The sequence below is a fragment of the Somniosus microcephalus genome, chromosome 1, assembly GCF_052327205.1.
Source record: "Somniosus microcephalus isolate GS21.2 chromosome 1, FLI_Smic_1.0, whole genome shotgun sequence".
NCBI lineage: Eukaryota > Metazoa > Chordata > Chondrichthyes > Squaliformes > Somniosidae > Somniosus > Somniosus microcephalus.
The window spans coordinates 38,925,636-38,947,886 of NC_140987.1; the positions used below are offsets into that span (position 1 = coordinate 38,925,636).

General features: G+C 46.4%; 1 protein-coding gene across 1 annotated transcript in view; it reads right to left on the reverse strand.

The window, feature by feature from the left end:
• Window positions 1-205: 205 nt before the first annotated feature.
• The window catches only part of gpm6ab (glycoprotein M6Ab), a 396,678-nt gene continuing 374,632 nt past the window's right edge, over window positions 206-22,251 (reverse strand). Inside the window, exon 7 of the mRNA XM_085978023.1 lies at window positions 206-1,998. Coding sequence (XP_085834149.1) covers window positions 1,846-1,998 — 153 coding nt within the window. The 3' untranslated portion in view covers window positions 206-1,845. The remainder of the gene's footprint in view (window positions 1,999-22,251) is intronic.

The window sequence follows — 22,251 nt, forward strand, 5'->3', positions numbered from 1 at the left end:
ACGTGCTCGATTAAAGTTCTCACAAAAAACACGACAGTTAAGAAAAAGACCTGAACAAAATGGAAATAACAACAGAAAATGCTGAAAAACTCAGCAGGCCAGGCAACATCCGTGGAAAGAGAAATAGAGTCAACATTTCAGGTCAAAACCATTTGTCAAGATTGGTTTTGACCTGAAACGTTGACTCTATTTCTCTCTCCACGGATGTTGCCTGGCCTGCTGAGTTTTTCCAGCATTTTCCGTTGTTATTTCGGATTTCCAGCATCTGCAGTATTTTGCTATTAAACAAAACGGAATGTGCGAGCGTGTGTCCTGTGGCAGTAAGCTCCTATGAAACGGGGTACATTTGCGACGCTTATTGTGAAGCGCGTTCGCTGTGAGGAAAACATTCATTATTCAGTGTGAAACTTGTCGGGGCCTCGATGGTATACCTGCATGTTTCATGAAAACGTTATACCCGCCCCCACCACCACCACAACCAAGGCCACTGATAGGCAGCTTTCATGGGGAGAACAGGCAGAATCCAGTCGCGCTAGTAAAAGTAAGCAATCAAAATAGAAGTAGACCCGCTCAGTCGCCATAAACGAACGGCTCTTAATCGTAAGTGGATGGAATGCGATCTCCAAAAATGTTGGTCAACCACCCACATTCCCATTTCATCAAAATAGGCCTCACTGCAACTACACAGCTGGCCGGCCAACATTCAAAAAAAGAGAAAAGGCAGGCTGACGTTCCAGGTGTAGACCCTTTTATTTTATTTTTCTTATCTCCAATAACCATGGAATTTCTGGACAGTGAAATTTTTCCAGTCCCGGGGGGGCCGAGAGCAGGAAACGGCACTGACACAGTCATCAATGCACCGGAAAAAAGAGGTGAGAGGGAGGGGGACCTGAGTAGGGCTGGAACAAAGAATGTTGCACCTATCCCACGAAAAGGCAGGCATAGCTGGGACCCGTACGGGTTCCCATAGCCATGCCTTTTTAATGGAATTTGACCCATTTTAGCTGCCCTATACCAGAGGCCCAAATTATCAATGAGTCCAGTGCAGGCAAAAAGACTGGTGAAAATTCTTCAATCCCGTGCATTAAAAATGAATATTGAACAGTTCGGTCACTGGAAGCCAGTGACCCTACCTAGAATTATGAAAAAAATTCAGGAGGTAATGTTATAAAAAGAAATAACTGTATGAAAATGATTCTTCGATTCAGGAATTAATCAGGTCACAAGCATTTCCAAGGAACATCTTGCACGAGGAAAACTTTAAATCAGGAAAACAGTAGTAAGCCCAGAAATGACTGCAGGCGATGTATAATATGAGTGGTTATTACGCTGGTATCAAGTTCCTCTCCTTTAACTGAATTGATAACCTATTTGCAATAAATGGGTCAGCAACTCCATTAAAATAACAGAGTGTGGAATTCGATATGAATGAGTTAAGCGTTTGTACAATAAAATCAGCAACATTGATCTCCCAGCTTGAGTTTCCTCCCCTTTCCCTTGATATATGGTCCCGTTACCAATTTCCTATCAGTAAAAATAAAAGGAGTGTTTTAAAAAAAAATTACAAATATCAAAGTCTCTTTTAAAAAAAAAAAAAATCGATCAGAAAATTTGTTTTCACAAACCCGATCGAATTGAAACCTCTTGTGTGTGAGTGAAGCGAGGGCTAACCCTTTACCAAATGACAAAGCTTTCGGATTTTTAATCACATTTTTTTTTGAAAAAAGAAACACGTGGTCAGGTCGCATAGGAACTTACTAAACCAGTAACCAGGGTCGTGAGTCAGTTGTTAAGCTTTAGTCAGACACAAAGCAGTAACTGGTGCGAGCGAGGGGACGGGACTCTTTATGTATAAGCATTTAGCCGCTCTTTTGAGCGGGTGGAGTGGATGTCATGCAGCTCCTGCTCCTCCTTTGATTTGATGTCCTCGTACTTTTGCATTCTGCAGGCGTCTTTCACATAGGCCCAGTTGGCAGACAGCACCATTAAGTAATGAACCTGCAAGGCAAAATACAGGGGTGGGGGACCTTTAGTAACAAGCAGGCTCAGTGGTACAGGCACAGGAGTTTAATAGTGTAGCGGATGCACACATGCACATACGTGCGCGCAGATATGTATAGACACACGCACTTATACACACACACGTGCATGCGCATACACACACGTGCACACACACACACACCTGCATACATTCACACACATGCATGCGCATACACACATGTATACATACGCGCATGCTCCCTTTAAGCTGCATGGCCATGCAACGCTCTGGAGGTCCCGTGCACAGAATTTTGAACGGGCCGCGTCGCCCGTTAAAGGGGCCGCGCGGCCAGTTAAAGGGACCGTGCAGCCAGTTAAAGGGACCGCGCGGCCCAATAAAAATTAGAGGGAACATTGGTGCGCGCACACATGTATACACAGACGCGAATGCTTACACTAAATGGCACAGAAAAAAAGGTTAAGGGAATTGTAGTGACGACCAGTTAAAAATGAAAGCGTACAATCTTGGCGCATGGTAACGGTGCTCCAACATGCTGGGCCGAAGAGTGTCAGGATTACCAGCTCAGGCCAGCGGTCCCCCTCGCACTAACCTCCCGGCCTCGGAGACATGGAAAGATAAAGTCAGCAATGAGTTACCAAGCTGCCCTCAGACAGCTAGCTCACTCCAGAGCTGCACCAACTGAGATCGGTGGTGGGGTGGGGGGAGGGGGGAGTGGGCGTGGAGAGGGATTGAGGGTGGGGGGGTGGGGGGGGTGGATGGAGCCAGATTGACTCCTAATCTGGACAACGGTACAGGAAAAACAGGAAAGAAAAGAAGCAATGAAAAAAGACTTAAAACAAATACTGGAGGAGAATAAAAAGGTTCACAAAGCAGAAAAGATCAAAAACAATGCAGACATACAAGTAGGTTCAATCAATAGAAATAAGGATAACGTTAGTCTTCCATTTTATATAAAATGTAATCATACCAAGCTTTCAATATCAAATTAACATACCAATTACTCTCTCCAATCTCTTTTCATTCTGAATGCTCTTCATAAGATCCCATGAATGACAGGTCGTGTATTCCAGCCTCTCTTTTCATTGATCATGCAGCTATTCCCAAATGCCCTAATCCCTGATTATTACTCAAATTCTACACGCGACTATTTACTTAAAATTATTATTAAACCTTGACTTGAAATCGCCGAGGAATGACGCCCGAGATTTAAATGCCTGTCAGACAGGCTGGAAATGATGGCAGTGCAGGGTTAAGTGAGACAGATCCCAATATTGCACCCATTAGCATCGTAAAAACAGGCCTGTTCTCAGCTGGGTGTTGAGCCTCGCCAGTTGCGTTCTGCTTGGAAGCCTCGGAGCAACAGTCTGGGACTTGCTGAGACCTACTTGTTGACGATGGCCCCAACCGCAAGCATCAGTTTGTAATCAAACAGCCACAACAGGGAAACATTGGGGTGAGTTTTCAGGCCTTCCTGGCGGAAATGAGGCCGTGGCGCCCTGAAAATGGCGGGCAATGACTTACCGTCATCATCGTGGCCATAGATCACATGGTGCGGCCCCCGAGCCAGCCAGTAGGCCCATCTGCAACGCTAATTGGGATCCAATGGAGCACGTAGGACCCCGACTGCCATTTTTTGTCGCTGCTCGGAGCGCTCGCCCCACACCCGCACGTTCCGACCAGCGACACATGGCGGTCCAGCTAAAGAAGGGTCCCGAAGGTGATTTCCTTCTTCCGTTTTGCGAGGTCGGGAGGAGCAGGAATTAGGCTCCACGAGGCCAGCCTGGGCACGCTGTAAGTCCAACTCCCCTCCCAGCCGCAGATCGCGCCAAGGAACCTACCTTCTTCCGGCTTGGAGCCGGCGCCAGCTTCCTCACCGCGGCTCGTCAACCCGATGCAAATGGGGCCCGGCCTTCAACATGGACCCGGCCTCCTGGCCGGACTACCAGGCCCGCCGGCCGGCACATTCCACCAGCCGGCCAATTGCTCATATTCCACTCCACCCCATTCTCTTAATGAAAAATCAACTGTTTCAGTGAGAATGGCCAATATCAGATGATCCATTTTTTTTTTAATGAGCACCAGACTGTCCAAAATAGGGCATTTTATGAGGATATTAAAAAAAAATCATCAGTTCGACAGTTTTTTTTGGAGGAGTCAATTTGAAGATTGCAGCATTTTAATTTAATTTAATGAATCCAGTCACCAAATAAGTCGTGCACTGACTGACTTTACCCACTGTTGAACTACGTGGGCTTTGAGCAGATGAATACGGATAGCAATGCTCGGCCATTTCAGAGCACGGTTAGGCGGCATGGTTAGGACTGCAGTCATTTAACGGCCAGACCAGGTAAGGACGGTGGATTTCCTTCCCTAAAGGACATTAGTGAACCAGTTGGGTTTTCACGAAAATCCTACAGCTTCACGGTCACTTTTACTGATACCAACCTTTCTTTCATTATTCCCAGATTTTTAAAAACATAATTTAAATTCTCGAACTGCCATGGTGGAACTTGAACTTATGTTCTGCTAGATTATTAGTTTAGACCTCTGGATTACTAGTCCAGTAACATAAACCACTACACTACTGTGTCCCTTTACTGTTTCCACTAGTTGATGGTACAAGGACTAGGGAACACAGATTTCAGGTTTTGGGCAAGAGATACAGGGGGGACGTGAGGAGAAACTTTTTTATGCAGCGAGTGGTGAGAACCTGGAACTCGCTGCCGATGGAAGTGGTGGAAGTGGAGACACTCAATGTTTTCAAGGGGAGACTGGATAGGCACTTGAGGGAAATAAACTTGCAGGGCTACGGGGATAGAGCGGGGGAATGGGACTGACTGGATTGCTCTACAGAGAGCCGGCATGGACTTACATAGAAACATAGAAGATAGGAGCAGGAGTTAGGCCATTCGGCCCTTCGAGCCTGCTCCGCCATTCAATGAGCTCATGGCTGATCATCCAAGTTCAGTACCCTGTCCCTGCCTTCTCCCCATATCCCTTGATCCCTTTAGCCTTGAGAAATATATCCAACTCTTTCTTGAATATATTTAATGAACTGGCCTCCACCGCCCTCTGTGGCAGAGAATTCCACAGGTTCACCACTCTCTGGGTGAAGAAATTCCTCCTCATTTCAGTCCTAAATGGCTTACCCCTTATCCTTAGACTATGACCCCTGGTTCTGGACTCCCCGGCCATCATAAACATCCTTCCTGCATCTAGTCTGTCCAGGCCTGACAGAATTTTATAGGTTTCGATGAGATCCCCTCTCAATCTTCTAAACTCCAGTGAGTATAAGCCCAATCGACACAATCTCTCCTCATACATCATTCCTGCCATCCCAGGTATCAGCCTGGTGAATCTTCGCTGCACTCCCTCCATGGCAAGAACGTCCTTCCTCAGGTAAGGCGACCAAAACTGCACACAGTACTCAAGGTGCGGTCTCACCAAGGCCCTGTACAACTGTAGCAAGACATCCTTGTTCCTGTACTCGAACCCTCTTGCTACGAAGGCCAACATACCATTTGCCTTCTTAACCGCCTGCTGCACCTGCATGCTTACCTTCAGCGACTGGTGCACAAGAACACCCAGGTCTCTTTGCACTTCCCCTTCTCCCAATCTATTGCCATTCAAATAATAATCTGCCTTCCTGTTTTTGCCACCAAAGTGGATAACCTCACATTTATCCACATTATAGTGATGGGTCGAATGGCCTCCTTCTGTGCCGTTATGGCTCTATGACTCCTTCACTTAAATGTTCAGTTGGCTTTTCCATTAAGACAATGGGGTGCACTTTCCCCCAGAGTGGAATCCAGGCGAACGGCTAGTGGAATTTGACAGCGCAGGCACGATGGGCCAAACAACCTCTTTCTATGAATCTATAATTCTTGTGCTCCTAGAATAACTCACCAGCTCCAAAAATAGTACATATGAAATCCCATTGCAAAGTACATTTTTAATAGTGTGACTTATAGTCACTGGAAATATTACCAATAGAAATAGATTAAAACGTGTCATGGGGTGAGAGTAGCCCACTGACCTGGTTAGGAAATTGGCTGAGCGGCAGGAGACAGAGAAGGGATAATGGGCAGGTACTCAAATTGGCAGGATGTGACGAGTGGTGTCCCACAGGGATCTATGTTGGGGCCTCAACTATTCATAATATTTATTAACAACTTAGATGATGGCATAGAAAGTCATATATCCAAATTTGCCGATGACACAAAGAAAGGCGGCAGTGTAGATGAAAGCATACATTTACAAAGGGATATTGATAGATTAAGTGAATGGGCAAAACTGTGGCAAATGGATTTCAATGTGAGCAAATGTGAGTTCATCCACTTTGGACCTAAAAAGGATAGAACAGGGTACTTTCTAAATGGTGGAAAGCTAAAAACTGTGGATGTCAGGTTCAGGTACATAGATCATTAAAATGTCATGAACAGGTACAGAAAATATTCAAAAAGGCGAATGGAATGCTGGCCTTTATATCTAGAGGGCTAGAGTACAAGGGGGTAGAAGTTATGCGGCAGCTGTACAGAATCCTGGTTAGACCACACCTGGAGTACTGTGAGCAGTTCTGAGCACCACACCTTAGGAAGGATATACTGGCCTTGGAGGGAGTTCAGCGTAGGTTTACCAGAATGATACCCGGACTTCAAGGATTAAGTTACAAGGAGAGATTACACAAATTCGGGTTGTATTCTCTCGAACTTAGAAGGTTAAGGGGTGATCTGATCAAAGTTTTCAGGATATTAAGTGTAGTGTATGTACCTTTAAGGGGAGAACTACTTTTTACAGCTCCTGTATACTGTAGTACCGGCAGTGACCACGCCTGTATATAACCCTGAGTAGGGATCTGTACTGTTTAGTTTTAGAGCAACCCTCATCCAGTAAACACCTGTTGATTGTTCCTCTGCAGTCTCTGTCGATTATTTGAAGGACACACTACCTAAAGATATCTAGATTTAACATTGGCAACGAGTCGTTTCGAACCTACCTGCAACTCTGAAGAAGAAGGCCGATTCCACCAGTGCAGGCGTCGACCATCCAGGGAAAACTTGAGCATCGCAGAGGAGGCTGTAGAGAGCTGGGCTTGGTTCTCCAGCCACGACGATCCAGCGCAGCGGGCTGGCAGCAGGTACGGAGTAGATCCTTCCCGGACAGCGGCGGCAGGAGCCGACCGATGGCACAGAAAAAGGCTGAGCAGCGTCGATGGGTAAGAGAGAGGGTAAAGCGCACAGGGCACAGCTGGGGTTGAAGACAGAGCGGCACCGAAGAGAGAGGGGAAAACGCACAGAGCGCGGCCGGTGTTCAAGGGCTGAGCAGCGTCCGTGGGGGAAGAAAAGAAGGGAGAGCGCGGGAAGACGCCATTTTGAGCCAGTGGAGAAGAAGGGAGAGCGTGGGAAGAAAGGAGAGCGCAGGAGACGCCATTTTTAGCCAGTCTAACCACACCCAGGGATGCCGAAGAGTGGCACTGTCACAGCGCTCGACAATGAAGTCGAAGATTGGGCGACATATATAGAGCGCATAGAGGTGTACTGCAAGGCGAATGAGGTGCCAGATGCCAGGGAAGCACTGGTATTGTTGAATTCCATGGGTGCAAAAACATACGGCTTACTGCAAAACTTAGTAACCCCAGAGAAGCCAGTGAAAAAGGATTTTGAAAGCATAGTGGCAATCCTACAGGACCACTTAAACCCCACACCGCTGCTGATAACAGAAAGATTTAAGTTCCACAAAAGGAAACAGCATAAAGACGAAAGTAATGCTGAGTATTTAACGGAACTGAGCAAGCTATCGAAACACTGCCAGTTTGGAACGTTCTGGAGTGCTGTCCAAAGTGGACTGGAGCGAGTGGGCTACATCCATCGTTCCTGTAATGAAGAGGTCGTTGAGTAATACGCCTGGGGAACCAAAGAAGATTCGCATCTGTGGGGACTTTAAGGTGAAAGTGAACCCAGTCCTTCACACGGTACAATATCCACTTCCGCGGATTGAAGATATTTTCGCCTCGCTATCTGGAGGAAAATGCTTCACTAAGATTGATCTGGCCCAAGCGTACCTGCAAATGGAGGTAGAAGAAGCCTCGAAACAGTACCTAACGATCAACACTCATAAAGGTCTCTACCAATACAACCGGCTGGTGTTCGGGGTAGCATCAGCTCCGGCTATTTGGCAAAGGGCAATGGATCAAGTCCTGCAAGGGATTCCAGGGACCCAGTGTTATTTGGACGACATCCTGGTCACGGGCAAAAATGACAGTGATCACCTCGCCAACCTGGAGCAGGTGCTCACTAGATTGAAGGAATATGGGCTACGAGCTAATCGCCACAAATGCGAGTTTTTCCAGAAGCAGATCTCGTATTGTGGCCACGTTATTGATGAAGAGGGGTTACATAAGTCCCCTGAAAAGATTGAGGCAGTAGTCAAGGCTCCAGCACCAGAAAATGTGTCACAACTGAGGTCATTCCTTGGGCTGGTGAACTACTACCATAAGTTCTTGCTGAATTTGTCTACAGTACTACACCCACTGAACACCCTACTGCAAACGGGGGTACCATGGAAGTGGAATGACGAATGTAAACGAGCTTTCCAGAAGTGCAAAGAATTGATCACATCAAAAGAGGTGTTGGCTCATTTCAACCCAGCACTACCAATTCGGTTGGCGTGTGATGCATCACCCTATGGTATTGGAGCGGTGCTGTCGCACAAATTCCCGGACGGCTGGGAGAGGCCAGTAGCCTTTGCGTCTCGGTCACTAACCTTAGCCGAGCGTAACTACGCCCAGATTGACAGGGGACCTTGATGTGTGGATCCCGAGTGGTAATTCCACCCAAGTTAAGGGAGAGAGTGCTCAATGAGCTTCACGAAGGCCATCTGGGAGGGGTGAAAATGAAAAGCCTTGCTAGGGCTTATGTGTGGTGGCCGGGGATCGATCAGCAAATCGAGGACCTGACAAAGAGCTGCTCAGGATGCCAGAAGGTCCAAAATGCACCACCACATGCCCCTCTACACCCATGGGAGTGGCCCTCCTCTCCATGGCAACGGGTGCATATTGATTTTGCTGGTCCATTCATGGACTCAATGTTTTTAATAGCCGTGGATGTGCACTCGAAATGGCCTGAGGTGATCAAAATGTCCTCCACCACCACGGAGAAAACGATTGCAGTCCTACGGACCATATTTGCCAGGATCAGCTTGCCAGAGCAGATTTGCTCTGATAACGGACCACAGTTTGTGTCCGAAGAGTTTCGGAAATTTATGAAAAGGAATGGGGTAAGGCATTACACATCCGCCCCGTATCATCCAGCCACAAATGGATTGGCTGAGAGGTTCATACAAACGTTTAAAAAGGCAGTAAGGGCCATGTGCGATGACGACATTCCACTGCAGCATAAGGTGGACAATTTCCTGTTAGCCTACAGAAATGCGACACATGCAGTTACCAACCAGACCCCGGCCATGATGTTCTTTAACCGAAGGTTGAGATCTCGTCTGGATTTGCTCAGACCAAATGTACGAAGAAATGTTGAGAATAAGCAATTCCAGCACATCAATGAGAAGCCGACAAGGAGCTTCAATGTAGGGCAACCAGTCTTGGCCCACGACTACCGAACAGAGAAATGGCAACCAGGAACGATATGCACACGGCAGGGGCCACTAATGTACACAGTGGATGTTGGGGAGAACATTGTGAGACGCCATGTCGACCAGATCCTAGCGTCACAGGAACGAGTCAACCCCATGTCTCGCGTACCTGGTAATGAACCCGACATACAGGTAGCATCTACCCCAGAAACAGTAGTATCGGAAGCTGATGAACCAACCGACGACAGGGGGCCAGAATCGCCTCCGCACCAAGAGCAAGACACTCAGGAAAGGCGCTATCCAGAAAGGATCAGGAAGCCGCCCCAAAGACTGAATTTATAAATGGACTATTTTCAGTTAATGTTGCATGTTAAAAGTGTTAATTGTTAAATGAATGTTATGGTACTGTTAATCTAAAAGGGGAGGAATTGTAGTGTATGTAACTTTAAGGGGAGAACTACTTTTTACAGCTCCTGTATACTGTAGTACCGGCAGTGACCACACCTGTATATAACCCTGAGTAGGGATCTGTACTGTTTAGTTTTAGAGCAACCCTCATCCAGTAAACACCTGTTGCTTGTTCCTCTGCAGTCTCTGTCGATTATTTGAAGGACACACTACCTAAAGATATCCAGATTTAACATTAAGGGGAACAGATAAGGTAGAGAGAGACAGAAACTATTTTCACTGGTTGGGGATTCTAGTATTAGGGGGCAGAGTCTAAAAATTGGAGCCAGACCTTTCAGGAGCGAAATTAGGAAACACTTCTATAAACAAAGGGTGGTAGAAGTTTGGAACTCTCTTCCGCAAATGGCAATTGATGCAAGATCAATTGTTAATTTTAAATTGGAGATTGATAGCTTTCTGTTAACCAAGGATATTAAGGAATATGGACCAAAGGCGGGTATATGGAGTTAGATCGCAGATCAGCCATGATCTCATTGAATGGCAGAACAGGCTTGAGTTGCTGAATGGCCTACTCCTGCGCCTATGTTTCTATGTTCCTAAGTAGAGCAGGGAATACTACATCCTATCACCATGACAAAGTGGCCACGCCACACATCAGTACTGTGAAGGTTATTTAGATCTTTGTAATACTGAAAGTGAAGATGCATCAAAGAGTTTGAAATTGAAGGCATAGTCACAGCAAGAGTAGGAGCTGCAGTTAATTATAATTTCTAACACTCACAGGATTTTCAAGGTGCCAGGTAGAAAATATCCATAGACGTGTCTTAGAACAACCGAATCCAAAATTCATTCAAATTTCTAATAGTCAAACCAAAATTGATATCCCACTTAAAAAAAAATCATTCTCAGATATGGGTGTTGCTGGCAAGACTGGCATTTATTGCCCATGCTTAGTTGCCCTTGAGAAGGTGGTGGTGAGCCGCCTTCTTGAACCGCTGCAGTCCGTGTGGGGAAGGTACTGCCAGGGAGGGAGTTCCAGGATTTTGATCCAGCAATGATGAAGGAACAGCCGATATATTTCCAAGTCAGGATGGTGTGCGACTTGGAGGAGAACTTGGAGGTGGTGGTGTTCTCATGTACCTTCTTCCTCTGTATTTCTAGGTGGCAGAGATCGCAGGTTTGGGAAGTGCTGCTGAAGAAGATTTGGCGAGTTGCTGCAGTGCATCCTGTGGATAGTACACACTGCAGCCACGGTACGCCAGTGGGGGAGGGAGTGGATGTTCAGCAGAGTGTAACTAGAATATTTGACGTTAAGCTGCTGAATTTGGAACTTACCTCACGGGTTAGGGGGTCACACACTGATGCCACCACGAGCAAAGGGACGATTTGTTCCTCCAAAAAAGTTCTGCAAATTTCCACCACTGACATGTGTACTAGAATTTACTGCAATTTTACACAAAGAGTTCCAGAGGCGAGGAAAAAATAAGTGAGAAAACAAAACATACTTCTCGCAATGCTTTGCGTGCCCTACCTATGAGTTCCACACGCCGCACATACAGCTTTCCAAAGCAGCTTCTCACCGATCGCCCGCCATAACCTCAGTAACAGCTCGATGGAAATCCCGAAGGAATGGCGTAAACGGCCCTTGGTGCCATTTCTCCGGCGTCTCCACCGATCTCCTGCTGAAGTTATGGTGAACGGTCAGAAGAGCGCCCACAGAAATGACTGCCATCTCATTTTTTTTGCTTTAGGCCTTTAACGTCTCTTTATTGCGCGGGCACTATATTTTATATTCTTTGCATTCGATGTGCATTTTGCTTCGCACGGCAAGACAGTGAATGCTGGTTCAATATTAGCAGTCTATGTCCGCACCTGTCACCATAGCAACTGAAGCTGACAATCGCCAATTACTTTCATTAAAACAAATAAAAAAATCAATCTAAGGCAAAGGTATTCTCGGAGAATTGGATTCTCTGTGTTAGCGAAGTGCAAACATTGCTGATTATAACCATTAAGTATCACGGGTCACATGTCATTTATGGCCCAGAATTTGTGGGTGGATAATGAAGGTGAACTCACAGCGTTCACCGTCATTACACCTCTGAAACCGACCACAACTTCAGGATTTACCCCATGCGCACCTAAATGCGAAAATCCTGAAGTTGCAGTCAGTCATTCACTGCTCCGACGCTGGTTGCGCTGTGAACCCTGGCAATCAGTGCAACTGATGAAAGCTTGGGCTTTTCCACACTAATATTGCTGTTACTTACCCCATTAAATGTTAAGCCTTGTTGAATTAGGTGTAACAGGGGTTTTAACAGCGTATTGACTGCTAAGCAACCGTTCTGGCCCTGAAAAACTAATTTTTATATTTGGGGAGTGTCAAATTTCTCTATTATCATAAAAATTACAATTAAAAAAAAACTTTGTTCATGATATTTCAGTTTTTACCTTATCCACCATATGAAAGCCTCAATCTGTGCGAATTCTTCATTGTGATTGGCTGCTTGTTGGCGTCACTGCAGCTCTTCGCTGGGAATCCCCATCAATCAATTACATGTCAAAAAGGCAAACTTCTCGCCACAGAGATCGTGAGAGATCTCTGTGGATATGTTTCTTCTGGGCCAGCGGCTAGTGCCTTTGCTTCGCCACTGACCGCAAATACCATGGCCCAGAAATTCGACTCTCCACGGGTGAGTACACACGGAGTACTCACCCGTAGGCCGAATGGAAGTACAGGTTTCCTGCATGCACTGCGCATGCGCAGGAAACCGGCACTTCCGATCCTCTGAACATAAGAACATAAGAACATAAGAAATAGGAGCAGGAGTAGGCCAATCGGCCCCTCGAGCCTGCTCCACCATTCAATAAGATCATGGCTGATCTGATCCTAACCTCAAATCTTCTATCACTCTCCATCCACCCGAACCCATGTGATCTCCCGGGAGAGGCGAAAAACCAGATAAAAGACCCAATGGCCAATTTGGGAGAAAGAAATCTGGGAAATTCCTCTCCGACCCATCTAGGCGATCGAAATTCTTCCAGGAGATCACTCTGTCCCTATATTTTCTAAAGTACTTACCTTCTGTAAAGGCGATCTCCACCCCAGCCAGGAACAGGAATAAAACCATCTCCTGAAAGCTAACACAGAATTAAAACACAGTAGGAGCAGAACCAGGCTACACGGCCCCTGGGCCCACTCCACTACCCACAGGGCCATGACCATTCCGAACCTAGACTCATGTCCAACTTCCTGCCCGCTCCCCGTAACCCTTAATTCCCTTTACTTCTAGGAAACTATCTATTTCTGTTTTAAATTTATTTAATGATGTAGCTTCCACAGCTTTCTGGGGCAGCAAATTCCACAAACTTACCACCCTCTGAGTGAAGAAGTTTCTCCTCATCTCAGTTTTGAAAGAGCAGCCCCTTATTCTAAGATTATGCCCCCTAGTTCTAGTTTCACTCATCATTGGGAACATCCTCACCGCATCCACCCGATCGAGCCCCTTCACAATCTTATATGTTTCAATAAGATCGCCTCTCATTCTTCTGAACTCCAATGAGTAGAGTCCCAATCTACTCAACCTCTCCTCATATGACCACCCCCTCATCCCCGGGATTAACCGAGTGAACCTTCTTTGTACTGACTCGAGAGCAAGTACGTATTTTCTTAAGTATGGACACCAAAACTGTATGCAGTATTCCAGGTGCGGTCTCACCAATACCTTGTACAACTGCAGCAATACCTCCCTCTTTTTATATTCTATCCCCCTAGAAATAAAAGCCAACATTCCATTGGCCTTCTTGATCACTTGCTGCACCTGCATACTAACTTTTTGAGTTTTGTGCACCAGGACCCCCAGATCCCTTTGTACTACAGTACTTTCCAGTTTCTTGCCATTAAGATAATAACTTGCTCTATGATTTTTCCTGCCAAAGTGCATAACCTCACCCTTTCCAGTATTGTATTCCATCTGCCAAATCTCTGCCCACTTACTTAGCCTGTCTATGTCCCTTTGCAGGTTTTTTATGTCCTCCTCACTCACTACTTTCCGCCCCGGAGCGGAATTCCACGGGGCCCTAGAGCTCAACTGCCGGCGCGCAAGGTAAGTGCAGGTCGGGGGCTTGCACTCGCGGGAAGCCCCCGACCCGAATTTCTGGGCCCATATATTTCAGTTTAAATCCAGTCGCCTTTGAATCCAGGTCCTTCAGAACCTACACTGGATAGTAGCTATACTACATGTGCTGTGGTGAAGGGGTTCAGAGGTCGAACGCGCGCGCAGGGGATGCTGCGCGTGCGCTTTGAACTTAGTTTTTTTTTGCAGGTTTTCACGCGAGGGTAAGCCTGTAGGATTTACGCATTTAAAAAGCAGGCGTAAGGCCTGCTTTTTACAAGGTAAGTGGTCAATTAATTAAAATTAAAACATTTTTTCCACAGGTTTATTATTTTCAAATACTTTAAAGCAAGGTAAGTTTATTTTTAGCCCCTTTTTTTATAAAATTATTTTTTTCAAAAATTTAAATTATTGTTTAAAATAGTTATTTAATGTAATTTGTAGTTTATTGAAAAAGTGTGATTTAAAAAAAAAATTATTTGAAGGTTTAATGCTATTTTGAGGCCCGTAGTATTCATAAGTTTAGACAGGTCTTCCTGTCAATCTTATGAATGGGCTTTTCCCTCCTCCGATTGGCTGCCCATGGCTCACGTGATCCCAGGGGACGCATCGCACTAACTACGCCCCTGGGACACGCAAGCACAGCGCGCCGGCAGCTGGGCCAGGCCCCGGAGCGGAATTCCACGGGGCCCTAGAGCTCAACTGCCGGCGTGCAAGGTAAGTGCAGGTCGGGGGCTTGCACTCGCGGGAAGCCCCCGACCCGAATTTCTGGGCCCATATATTTCAGTTTCAATCCAGTCGCCTTTGAAACCAGGTCCTTCAGAACCTACACTGGATAGTAGCTATACTACATGTGCTGTGGTGATGTGTATAAATGGATAAACTCTCAGCTTCGGGGCCATCCGAACTTTCATCATTGATGGTGGGGGGGGGGTCACATATAATGTGGATGGAAAATCAAATAGATCTGGGGGGCCCTGATTAACAAAAAATTGAAGCTATCGCAACAATGCTCTGCAGCAGTGAGTAAAGCAAATCAGATATGTGTTGAAAGGTTAATATTCAGCCAAAATAGAGAGATAATCCTGTCACTTTATAAACCATTGGTGCGACTATGCTTAGAATATTGAGTACTGTTCTGGTCGCCACAGTACAGAAAGGATATTGCAGCTATTGAAAGGATACAGAAGAGAGCAACCAGAATGATTGAAGGGATGGAGGGATTGGATTATGAGGCACAATTATGTAAATTGGGAATGTTCTCACTGAAAAAGAGAAGGTTGAAAGGTGATATGATTGCTGCTTTTAGGATTCTAAAGGGACTCGATAATGTTGACCATGACAAGCTGCTTCACCTTGATCAGAACTCTAGAACCTACTCGGCATTAGTTGCACTCACGAAATTAATGCAACCCAAATCTATGAGGGAGGGAAAATCACCAATAGCAGGAATGTTGCCCAGACTGCGTCACCTCAACTGTGCATGATCCTTACGACAAATGTTTTACCCTGTATATTCAGGGGTGTGACAGCTTAGCACCTTCCCTGCATTCAACTCTCTTCACCATGTTTCTGGTTTGTGACTTTTCAATGCAGATTTCAATACAGTCACAACAGCTCAGATCATTTTACCCACAATTAAAACAAATTCAAATTTTGCTGCTTAAAGGTGTGAAATTTTGAAACTGAATGTAGGTTGTCAAACTCATTATTTTAAAGGTATCCTCCCACTGAAGACGTAGATAGTAAAGAAATACTTGTATTTATATAGCTCCTTTCATGACCTCAGGATGTCGCAAAGCACTTTACAGCCAATGAAGTACTTTTGAAGTGTAGTCACTGTTGCAAGAACATAAGAACATAAGAAATGGGAGCAGGAATTGGCCACTTGGCCCCTCGAGCCTGCTCCGCCATTCAATAAGATCATGGCTGATCTTGGGCTCAAAGCCACTTTCCAGCCTGCTCTCCATTACCCTTCACTCCCTTATCTTGCAAAAATCTGTCTATCTCCATCTTAAATGTATTTAAGGACCCAGCCTCCACAGCTCTCTGGGGCAGAGAATTCCACAGATTTACGACCCTCTGGGAGAAGAAATTCCTCCTCATCTCAGTTCTAAAAGGGCGACCCTTTATTCTGAAACTGTGCCCCCCGGGTTCTAGATTTCCCCACGAGGGGAAACATCCTCTCTGCATCTACCCTGTCGAGCCCACTCAGTAATGTAGGAAATGCGGCAGCCAATTTGTGCACAGCAAGCTCCCACAAACAGCAATGTGATAATGACCAGCTAACCTGTTTTTAGTGATTTTGGGTTGAGGGATAATTATTGGCCCCAGGACACCGGGGAGAACTCCCCCTGCTCGTGCCATGCAATGCTGAGGAGCAAGATGAAAGGTGGCGCCAAACCCGAAAGGCATTGCAGGCAACTCCCTCCCCTTCATTCCGGGATATGCTAAATTCACCGACGAGGCCGGTTAGTCAGGTGATGAGGGAAGCTGCTGTTGATTGGTCAGTGCTTGTCGGTGCCACAGAGGAGCCGAGAGGTGGCATATTATGATTGGATAAATCACCTGGAGTCAGTACGGGTGACTGACTGGGCATGAGAGTTTGTCCCAGGACCACTCACACACACACAAACAAGCCAGACTGATTTTACTTTGTACCGATGTGAAGTCAAATCAGATTCTCCCCGAGCTTCTGGTCACCTGTTATTTTAATTCACCGTTCCATTCCCACTCAGACCTCACCGTCCGCGGCCTCTTGCATTGTTCCACGGAAGCTCAGCGTAAGCTCGAGGAACAGCACCTCATCTTCTGACTAGGCACTTTACAGCCTTCCAGACTCAATATTGAGTTCAACAATTTCAGATCATAACCTCGGCCCCTATTATATTTCTATATATTTTTTATCCACACCTTTGGTTTGTGCCTTTTCCCTTTTTTTCTCTCCCACATGGCAGCTGTCTCTCATTCTGCCAGTGCATTTCACACTTCATCTAGAGCCGTCTTTTGTCTCTTTACCTGTGATATTACCATCTCGTCTCGTCTTGAATATCTCTTAATGTCTCTTCACTTTTGTTCTTTCATCCCCTCCCCCATTTCCCAGCCCCCAAACTGGTCTTTTAATCTGTTTCATTTCCTGCCTTTTTTCCTCAGTTCTGAAGAAGGGTTTCGACCCGAAACGTTGACTCTATTTCTCTCTCCACGGATGTTGCCTGGCCTGCTGAGTTTTTCCAGCGTCTTTTGTTGTTATTTCAGATTCTCACAGATGCAGCTTCATTAATGAGAGTTACCACTGGGGGGCGGAATTGCTCACCGGCTCCTCCCCAGTCGGCCAGTTGTACATGAAGAATGTAGGACCTGTGTTCAATTCTACTGATTTCCTGCTCTGAAAACTAAACTGCAGAACGACCGTGATGACTTGGAATTTTGCCACGTATTTTTTTTGCCACCGATACTCCTACACTCTGCTGCATTTGGAAGATTAAGCAAGCTATAGAAGGCTAAAGATATTTTGGGAAAAGCGAAGGTAGGAGTTTATGAAGAGATGGTCATCCCCATATTATTATACGGATCTGAGTGTTGCAACATTAGAAAAGTTGACCAGCAAAGATACTAACAGCAGAGATAAGTTGGTTGGGAGCACCTTCAGCACACGGACTGCAGCAGTTCAAGAAGGCGGCTCACCACCACCTTATCAAGGGCAATTAGGGATGGGCAATAAATGCTGGCCTTGCCGGCGACGCCCCAGATCCCAGGAACAAATTTTTTTTAAATACTGAGAGTATCCAGAATGCAAAGAATCAAGAGTGACATAATAAGGAACGAAGGAAAGACTTGCATTTCTATAGCACCTTTCATGACCTCAGACAATGAAGTACTTTTTGAAGTGTGGCCACTGTTGTCATGCAGGAAATGCGGCAGCCAATTTGCACACAGCAAGCTCCCACAAACTGCAATGAGAAATTGAGCAGATCATCTGTTTTTGTAGTGTTGATTGAGGGATAAATATTGGCCAGGACACCGGGGAGAACTCCCCTGCTCATCTTCGAATATAGTGCCAGGAGATCTATTCCATCCACCTGAGAGGTAAGCCTAGATTCTATGCTCAAGCCTCTGGAGTGGGACTACGAACCCACAACCTTCTGACTCGGAGGCGAGAGTGCTACCCACTGAGCCAAGGCGGGCACAGCTTGGGCAAGAAACAGCGCTTATGCAGAAGGTCCAAGAACGATGACCGCGATGGTTTGGGCGCGTATCAGGAATGGAAACAGCTCGAACACCTTTCTTGGCCCTGCAAACAGAGGTACGTGGAACAGGAAGCTGGTGAAGACCAAAGGAAGCCCGCTGGATAGACAATGTCAAGAGAGACTTGTCACAGAGAGGGATACAGGTGACTGAAATGGTCAGGCTAGCTCAGAACCGACAACAATAGAGTCATAGGGTAAAGTCATAACGGCACAGAAGGAGGCCATTTGGCCCATCGAGTCCATGCCGGCTCTCTGTAGAGCAATCCAGTCAGTCCCATTCCCCCGCTCTATCCCTGTAGCCCTGCAAGTTTATTTCCCTCAAGTGCCTATCCAGACTGCCCTTGAAAACATTAGTGTCTCCGCCTCCACCACTTCCACCGGCACGAGTTCCAAGTCATCAGCACTCGCTGTTTTTAAAAAAAAATCCTCACCCCCCCCCCCCCTCCGTATCTCTTGCCCAAAACCTTAAATTTGTGTCCCCTATAGTGAATTCTATCAGCCCAATCATCGCTGCTGATCTGGCGGGTGGGAATTTAGTAATAATACTAATAATTAATACACTCGCTCCCTGTACAGCTTATAGTCTAGTAAGATATCTTCAGCCTGATGACACTACCTGTTCTGTGAGGGCGCCGAAGAAGCTTAAAGCAGATTGTGGAGCCCTGCAGTTTGAAGTAGAATGAAGCTCATTGAAGCATTCCTGGGACCTTGCAGGCCAGCGCTGGCACATTCAGCACTTGGTCCTTACTCTTTAGCTACACTTTATTAGGGTGATTTTAAGTTCGCTAGGGCAGCCGGGTCGATATAAAGACGCCTTTAATCCGGTGATTTTGAGTGTATTTTAGAGGCATTGGCTGTTTACAGCTTTGTGCAGTAGTTTGTGCAGACCACAGCTTTGTGCAGTAGTTTGTGCAGACCGATAACCTTCATCATGGCCGATTTGTATATCAAAGCCAAAAGGCAAGTGGCCTGTTTTTATGTGAAAACAGATGGATAGCAAGGTCAGATAAGGAACAGTTCCTATTCAGATGTTTAAATTAAAGGCAAAGACCCAGAAGCACTGTTTACAGCACCCATTGTCTAACATAGCTGTGGATTTCTTTTTATGGCAGTAATAAATGTCACCCATTAATTTATTAGGTGGATTCTTCACTTAGCCTCTGTTAAAGTCTTGCTTTTATCTCAGTGCGTAGCACGGGATGCTGAATTTTTTTTTAGTGTTTCATCACTGGTAACTTGATTCAATAATAACAAAACATTACAACAACTTGCATTTATATAGTGCCTTTAATGCAGTAAAGCATCCCAAGGCACTTCACAAGCAAAAAGAATTGACACCAAGCCACTAAAGGAGATATTAGGGCAGATGGCTAAATGCTTGGTCAAAGAGGTAGATTTTAAGGAGCGTATTAAAGGAGGAGAGAGAGGCGGAGAGGTTTAGGGAGGGAATTCCAGAGCTTAGGGCCTTGGCAGCTGAAGGCACGGCCGCCAATGGTGAAGCAATAAAAATCAGAGATGTGCAAGAGGCCAGAATTGGAGGAGTGCAGAGATCTCGGAGGGTTGTAGGACTGGAGGAGGTTACAGAGATAGGGAGGGGTGAGGCCTTATATATTTATTGGGTTTTTTTTCTTTCCCTTCCCCACAATCAAATTTCTCCCCTGTCCTCCTGAAGGTGTTGGTTCCTTCCAGGAGTGCAGCAACTCACCAAAGTGACCAATATTTATGTGTGAGACTCGATGGCGAGTGTCTCAGGCTATCCCACCACAGGAGCTCTCACGGTTGAGCATGAAACCGTCCCCACTCATCCGCTTCCGGGAGGGTTTTGCAGAATGGCAATCAGGAGCAGGAACCCTGGGCAGCTTTTCCCTTACCAGACAGAGGGGACACTGAGGCCAATTGTAACGGTACCCTGGCTGTGATCAGCTAACTGGAGATCAAACCTCAACCTTCCTGGTCTGTATAGTTCAGTTACTCACTGGACCATTGGGGAAGTCATTACATTAAATCATAGAATCATTCAGCACAGAAGGCCATTCAACAACAACAACAACTTGTATTTATATAGCGCCTTTAACATAGTAAAACATCCCAAGGCACTTCACAGGAGTATTATAAGACAAAAATTTGACACCGAGCCACATAAGAAATTAGGGCAGATGTCCAAAAGCTTGGTCAAAGAGGTAGGTTTTAAGGAGCGTCTTAAAGGAGGAAAGAGAGGTAGCGAGGTGGAGAGGTTTAGGCAGGGAATTCCAGAGCTTAGGACCTAGGCAACAGAAGGCACGGCCACCAAAGGTTGAGCGATTAAAATCAGGGATGCTCAAGAGGGCAGAATTTGAAGAGCGCAGATATCTTGGGGGGGTTGTGGGGCTGGAGGAGATTACAGAGATAGGGAGGGGGGTGAGGCCATGGAAGGATTTGAAAACAAGGATGAGAATTTTGAGAGCAAGGTGTTGCTTAACCGGGAGCCAAAGTAGGTCAGCGAGCACAGGGGTGATGGGTGAAGGGGACTTTGTGTGAGTTAGGACACGGGCAGCCGAGTTTTGGATGACCTCAAGTTTACGTAGGGTAGAATGTGGGAGGCCAGCCAGGAGTGCGTTGGAATAGTCAAGTCTAAAGGTAACAAAGGCATGGATGAGGGTTTCAGCAGCAGATGAGCTGAGGCAGGGGCAGAGACGGGCGATGTTATGGAGGAGTTATGCCGCGGATATTGGTTGGAAGCTTATTTCAGGGTCAAATATGACACCAAGGTTGCGAACAGTCTGGTTCAGCCTCAGGCAGATGCTAGGGAAAGGGATGGAGTCAGTGGCTAAGGAACGGAGTTTGTGGTGGGGCCTGAAGACAATGGTCTTTCCAATATTTAATTGGAGGAAATTTCTGATCATCCAGTACTGGATGTCGGACAAGCAGTGTGTCAATTTAGAATCCGCGGAGGGGTCGGGAGAAGTGGTGGTGAGGTAGAGCTGGGTGTCGTCAACGTACATGTGGAAACTGATGCTGTGTTTTTGGATGATGTCGCCAAGGGGCAACGTGTAAATGAGAAATAGGAAGGGCCAAGCATAGATCCTTGGGGGACCCCAGAGGTAACAATGCGGGAGCGGGAAGGCACGCCGTTGCAGGTGATTTTCTGGCTACGATTTGATAGATAAGAATGAAATCAGGCGAGTGCAGTCCCTCCCAGCTGGACGATGGTGGAGAGGCATTGGAGGAGGATTGAGTGGTCAACCCTGTCAAAGGTTGCAGCCAGTTCAAGAAGGACGAGGAGGGATAGTTTACCTTTGTCACAGTCACAAAGGATGTCATTTGTGACTTTGATGAGAGCCATTTCGGTACTGTGGCGGAGCAGAAACCGGTTTGGAGGGATTCAAACTCAGATTTGCAGGAAAGATGGGCAAGGAATTGGAAGGTGACAACACGTTAAAGGACTTTGGAGAGGAAAGGGAGGCTGGAATTGGGCGGTAGTTTGCAAGGACGGAGGGGTCAAGGGTTGGTTTATTGAGGAGAGGGGTGATGACAGCAGATTTGAAGCAGAGAGGGACAGTACCTGAGGAGAGTGAACCGTTAACAATGTCAGCTAACATGGGAGCCAGAAAAGGAAGTTGGGTAGTCATCAATTTAGTGGGAATAGGGTCGAGGGAGCCAGAAGTGGGTCTCATGGTTAGGTTGAGAGCAGAGAAGTCAAGAGGGGAGATAGGAGAAAAAGTGGAGAAAGATGCGAGATCAGGGCTAGGGCAGGGGTGAACCTTCGAGGAAGTTTGGCCCGGTGGGCTAGGGGAAAGGAAGGGAAGTGGCAGAGGCAGCTAATCGGATGGTCTCAATCTTAGAGACAAAGAAGTCCATGAGCTCCTCGCACTTGTTGTCGGAGGTGAGGATGGAGGAGACAGGGGAGAGGGGT